General features: G+C 49.5%; 1 protein-coding gene across 1 annotated transcript in view; it reads right to left on the bottom strand.

The window, feature by feature from the left end:
• Positions 1-1,552: 1,552 nt before the first annotated feature.
• Positions 1,553-6,000, bottom strand: part of shisa9a (shisa family member 9a) — a 36,101-nt gene continuing 31,653 nt past the window's right edge. The window contains exon 4 of the mRNA XM_055057749.1: positions 1,553-3,607. Coding sequence (XP_054913724.1) covers positions 2,796-3,607 — 812 coding nt within the window. The 3' untranslated portion in view covers positions 1,553-2,795. The remainder of the gene's footprint in view (positions 3,608-6,000) is intronic.

Here is a 6,000-nt window from a genome sequence, read left to right as displayed (position 1 = left end):
GGAGCTGCAGTCTGTCTGGACAAGGAGCAGCAAGCAGAAAAATAAAAACCCTCCTGCCAGGGGCAAAAATAAAAACCCCTCTGGTTCCTCTCGGTGTGAATATGGTTTTCGTTCTGCAGTCGTTTTAAAGTGATGTAACTTTTGTAAAATGTTTTTTTTTGTATTTGTTGAAACGTGAGTTTAATCTGAGACAATCTGTGGAATGATCCAACTCCTCTGCCTCCCAGTGCAAAGTAGAAACAACCAGTCAGATTCAGGGGGCGGGTCTTAGCGCTGTCAATCATGGCCATCTAGACGTCGTGAATGTTGTGACTGCTAACAGTAGTTAGCATAGCCACAGCTGACAACAGATGAACAGTGAGTTGTTTCTCCACTACCAGCACATTTAACAGCGACTACATACGAATGATTGGCAGCGGTAAGCCCCTCCTCCTGGCTCTGATTGGTTTTTGGTGCATTTCTTGCGAAGGCAGTAGCAGCTCAGGGTGAAATGTTGGAGATGGATCTTTTCACAGATTATCTGCGTGGTGGTGAAGTTCTTCGTAAAGTGACGTCCTGCAGCTTCAGCACTGTTGTGATCCTCCTGGTGCCGTCGGTCGGGTCCCAGGTGTTGGTCATGTGACCCTGGAGGGCAGCAGCGTGTTGCACAGCGACGGTCAGAAACATCCTCCTCCTCTCCGACCGTGTGATTGGTCGGCTCAGTGTCAGGTGATCCTCTGCAGCTCTGATTGACGCTGCGCTGGCAGCAGCGTCAGACTGGATCAGGTTTTTTGCTCAGCAGATTGTCACATGCTCTGACTTCCTCCGTGTCTAAAAGGAGATTTTAGCGCCTCTGTTTGCTTCCTCCCACCTGAACGGCGCTGCTGTTTGTGCTTCTGCTTTCTCACCTGAACTTTTCTTCTGCTTTAACCACGGAGACGGAAACGCTCTGGATGGGAGAGCGGGAGCTGCCGAGCTAAAATGGAAACATGCAAACAGGCTTGAAGAAGCCCTTCGAAGATTTGGCCTATTTGTCACACTCACGGGTTTATTTTTATATTTGAGTCATTTAACCCACATAGATTTTTCCAGATGGTTTTTCTCTCTTTCTGCGGGTAAAACTGGAGTTCAGAGAATGATCAGATAGAAAATAAGAGGTTTAGAAAGGATAGGACAATTCTTTAAAAATATTTTAGAGTTTTTGCAAACATTAAATGGCACAAAATGAGCCCAGCTGTCTGAAAATGAGTCTTTCAAGCAATGAAAGGTTTAAATTTATGTTAGCATGGCGCCCGCGTAGCATGGCGCCCGCGTAGCATGGCGCCCGCGAAGCATGGCGCCCGCGTAGCATGGCGCCCGCGTAGCATGGCGCCCGCGAAGCATGGCGCCCGCGTAGCATGGCGCCCGCGAAGCATGGCGCCCGCGTAGCATGGCGCCCGCGAAGCATGGCGCCCGCGTAGCATGGCGCCCGCGTAGCATGGCGCCCGCGTAGCATGGCGCCCGCGTAGCATGGCGCCCGCGAAGCATGGCGCCCGCGTAGCATGGCGCCCGCGTAGCATGGCGCCCGCGTAGCATGGCGCCCGCGAAGCATGGCGCCCGCGTAGCATGGCGCCCGCGTAGCATGGCGCCCGCGAAGCATGGCGCCCGCGTAGCATGGCGCCCGCGTAGCATGGCGCCTGTGTATTTCAGCTTCTCAGAGACGTATCTTCTTACAAATGTTTTAGTTAAGCTTTTCAAAAAAATCTTTAGAAAATGTTATTTTGAATCAGTTGCACAGAAAGCACATCGTCACAGGATCGGGACAAAGTTGCAGTTTTTAGAAGCATGAACAATCATTTCAGATCCTCATCACATTTTTTCCCCAACGACTTTTTTTCTTATAATTTTAATGTTATTCTGCAAATTTTGTAACTTTATTCTCATTATTTAAAACTCTTACTTTAACGAAAGTTTAGTGAAACTATTAAGGCATCAGATATTCTTCTGGGAGGATAAACAGTTAATTATTTTTCTGTTTACATATTAAACTGTTATTATTCAGATTTTATCTGATGTGTTTTCTCCTGTTGGTTCTTCTGTTTTTAATCTCAAACTCCATTTTATTTTTGTTCTTTTAATCTCCACAGATTCTCTATTTTACATTTTTTGCCCGTTTTTGTTTGATATTCTGTCTCCATTAACGACTGGTCAGCTTCGATTGTTTTTAAAGTTCCTCAATGAATAAACTTTGACTAGGTCATTATGGTTGAAAACATTCATCCTGTTTAGTTGTCGTATTAAAACATTACAGATTATTCAAACTGAAGGATCTCAGGAATTAAGTGGATTTAATCTCAGATTAAATCTTTAAAAACCATTTGAATTTTCTGTTTTTGTTGCATCTGCCTCTAATCTGAAACCCATCATCATCATCATCATCATCATCATCACCTCCCTGTGCGTCTGCTTCAAAGCTCTCAGGACAAATGGATGTGAATCATGAGCGAACGTTTCTTCCTCCAGACCGTTTGGTGTTTGGTTGAGGAAGCCTCTCCTAAAGGCTTCTGGGTAATAACTCGGTTTTTCTCCGTTACCATGACATCGCTCTTCATCTGCGATATTGCTATAAGGTTTGGTTTCTGACTCTCTAACGTTGGACATCGTCACAGAGGAAACAACTCCAGCATCGGCACAAATGTACAAACATGGCCTCAGGTCCGTATTGTCTGTTGTCAGCGTCTGAAGCGATCTGATTGGTTGGCTCTGACGACAAAGCTCCGCCTCCTCCGCAGGAGGCGGCGTCTCCAACCAGAGATCATTGGCGTCTCCTCTCGCTCTCACACAGTCACCTCCGTCTTGCTGTTGGTCACAAAGTAGGGCTGCGTGGGCAGGAAGTGCTGGCTGTGGCTCTGGCCCCGGCTGCCGTGCAGCTGGTTGGGCTCCAGCACCGTGCACTGGGGCCTCTTGTGCCCGTAGCTCTTCCTCCTGCCCACCGTCTCCGTCCCATCCCAGCCCTTGATGCCAAAGCCCGCCGCGTGCCCGGCGATGGTGTTGGAGCCGTAGGCGAACGGCCGACCCATGGTGGCCGAGCTCGAGCCAAAGGCGCTCTCGACGGCCCTCGACATGCCGCTTGGCATCGTCCCCACCATGTGCGCCAGGGAAGAAGCCCCGAGTCCTGGCGCCTTGCTACTGTGGGTGTGTGTGTGGGCGCTGTAGAAGCTGTGGGCCGCGTGGCCGCCTTTGGGCTTTTGGCCGTTGGGCTTGAGTCCGCCGCCCACAACGTGCCGCTCCGTCGGCAGGGTGGAGACGGACGAGATGCCGGGCATCTCCGTCACGTAGGTGGCCACAGGCTCTGGAGTCAGTGGACCTAAAGAGGTCATCGGGGTTATGGAGGGCATCGGGGAGAGCGAGGTCATCTGCGGCATGGACGTCATCGCTGTCATTGAAGCCATCGGCCTCATGGAGGAGTTCAAGGGGTTTGAGGTGAGGGGGTTTGACAGCATGGTGTTGGCGGCCATCGGCGGCGTCATCGACAGGTTGCCCATGGCGCTCCGAGAGTTTCCTATCGGCTGGAGAGGAAGGCCGCCTTTCGTCGGGAGCTCCACCATCAGCCGCCGCTTGTTGTAGATTTCGCCGTTGTACTTGGCAGCTGGTGGGAGAGAAAAACACAAAAATAGACTGAAGTTCAATGCCAACGAGCTGCTGAAGAGCAAATCAGAACCGCAGAACCAAAAGTAGAAGGTGCTGCTTACTGAGAGGAATCACAGAAAAACATGAAATCTGCCAGACAGAGCAGATAACACACCGGAAGCGTTTTAACTTTCAGTCAGCTTCTTCTTATCAAACTGGCCAAACGGGAGCGCAGCTCCTGCACCTCCTGCAGCTCCTGCACCTCCTGCAGCTCCTGCACCTCCTGCAGGGCCTGCAGGGCCTCCAGGGAGAGGCCGGTTCTGATCCTGGAGGAGTGAAATCTGAGGAAAAGCCAGGATGCATCTTACTTTCCTCTTAGGAAGATTAAAATGTCTCAGAGGGAGAGAAAATTCAGAGAACTGAGCCGCCTGAGGCTTTCTAGGAGCAGCTTAAAACGCAGTTATCAGGTTAGCGATTACACCTTAGCATCTCTTAAAATTCATTATTTTACCTCCTGACTGATTTATTTTAGCTTGACCTGAGGATTTCCTCTATTAAACCAAACCACCAAGCCAGCCAAGCCGGACATGCAAAAGGAATCGCCCCTTTAAGCCGGTTGCTGGTTTTCTTGCCTTTAGCAGAAATTTAGCATCACAGAAGAGAAACTTTCACCGATTCTTTGGAGAATTAATTCAATTCAGACACTTTGAAGGATTTTCCATAAACAATCTGTTAAAGTTTACATCTCAGTGTCCCAACCACATTTAAGATCTTTAGCCTACTTCAAGTCGTAAGGCAGGTTCTGTTTGAGTTCTCTGTATTCGGGTCGAGCTCCTCGAAGGGAGCAAGGAATGTTCAGTCCGCTTCAATCCGACTCCAGTCCATTTGTCTACAAAGTCCAGTTAGTTTTTTGGCAGTATGAATGCTACTTGAACTTTGACCTCTGGTCCTCCAAACCTCAGTCTGGTTCTGTTTGAATGTGAAAGCCAAGCGAACCAGAGAGCGCTCCAAAAGCAGGAAGTGGACTACAGCACAGGGCATTTTGGGTAACCAAAGCTAACATGCTAGCCTAGCGTTAGCAGCAGAAATGGCTCCTGGTCTTCAGCCAAACACTAAAGAGAAATCACTAAACTCTGACGCCTCCATCTTGGTTCATCTGGTGAAACAGGAAGTTGCTCTCAGTGTCTTCAGAGGTTTCAGTGTCGTTTCCTGCAGTGGTTGTTGGTGCAGCGCCCCCACAGGCCAGGAGGGGAACAGGCTGGTTTGGGTCAGAACCACAGCAGCTGGAGGTGGAGCAGATGTTCTGGTTCCAGTAGAACCGGGTCGACCGGACCGTCAGGAGGGAAAAATACATTGATTTAACTAAAATCAAGTGAAAAGCATGAGAGTCTTGTAAGACTGAATGAAAAACATTTGCTTAATTCATCTAGTGTTCATTCCAATTCTAAGAAAATCTGATAACTTTTTGCAGCTCTGAGGATCAACAGCAAGATCCATGAGAAATATTCCTCTAAACATTTCAGGCAGCAGATCCACAGAAATCCACACCGACAGTTTGTTGTTGTGAGCATCTTCTGCCCAGTAAGCGTGTGCGTGTGTGTGTGTGTGTGTGTGTGCGCGCGTGTGTGTGTGTTGCGTGTGTGCGCGCGTGTGTGTGTGTGTGTGCGTGTGTGCGCGCGTGTGTGTGTGGGTGTGTGTGTGTGCGCGCGTGTGTGTGTGTCGGTGTGTGTTTGTCGGTGTGTGTGTGTGTGTGTGTGTGTGTGTGTGTGTGTTTGTCGGTGTGTGTTTGTCGGTGTGTGTGTGTGTGTGTGTGTGTGTGTGTGTTTGTCGGTGTGTGTGTGTGTGTGTTTGTCGGTGTGTGTGTGTGTGTGTGTGTGTGTGTGCGCTAAGCGTCTGAGCAGTCAGCTTTAAAGCCTGATATTTATTCCTTCCTCTGTCAGTCGGCGTCACTCAGCTCCAGTCTCTCTTATCTCTGACCTTTTTGGGGCCGAGCGGCGCTCACAGTCGACTCATTTCTCCTTAGCTCCTCGTTGCCTCCCTGTCCTTGAAGATAAAGTTAACACACAGTGAGTCTGCTTTGCTGCTGTAACTATAAATCTAGTTTATCACTGTGAGCAAAGGAGCGAGGCTGCAGCCGAGGATTGTGGGAGAGGACTGCGGCGGCGCGGAAGCAGCATGTCCTGCCGAGTTGCTACCAGACCTCCTGCTGGGATCAAACCTGCTCAGGTGACAGGTGAATGAGTCTGAAGCCTTCGGCTCGGCGGTGAAACATCCTGGGGATCATGAGGAGCATGGAGCCGGCGGTCCAGGAAACTATCTGAGGGACTAATCTGGTTAAAGATCTGATTGATCCATCATTCCTGCCAAAGGTTATTTTTAAAATTAGTCCTAGTTTTCCATAAAATGTCCTGC

The sequence above is a fragment of the Poeciliopsis prolifica genome, unplaced genomic scaffold (genome assembly GCF_027474105.1).
Source record: "Poeciliopsis prolifica strain line A6 unplaced genomic scaffold, Auburn_PproV2 SCAFFOLD049, whole genome shotgun sequence".
In the NCBI taxonomy this organism is placed as follows: Eukaryota; Metazoa; Chordata; class Actinopteri; order Cyprinodontiformes; family Poeciliidae; genus Poeciliopsis; species Poeciliopsis prolifica.
Note: the sequence above shows the minus strand (reverse complement) of the source record. Positions and strands in the feature narration are given on the sequence as shown.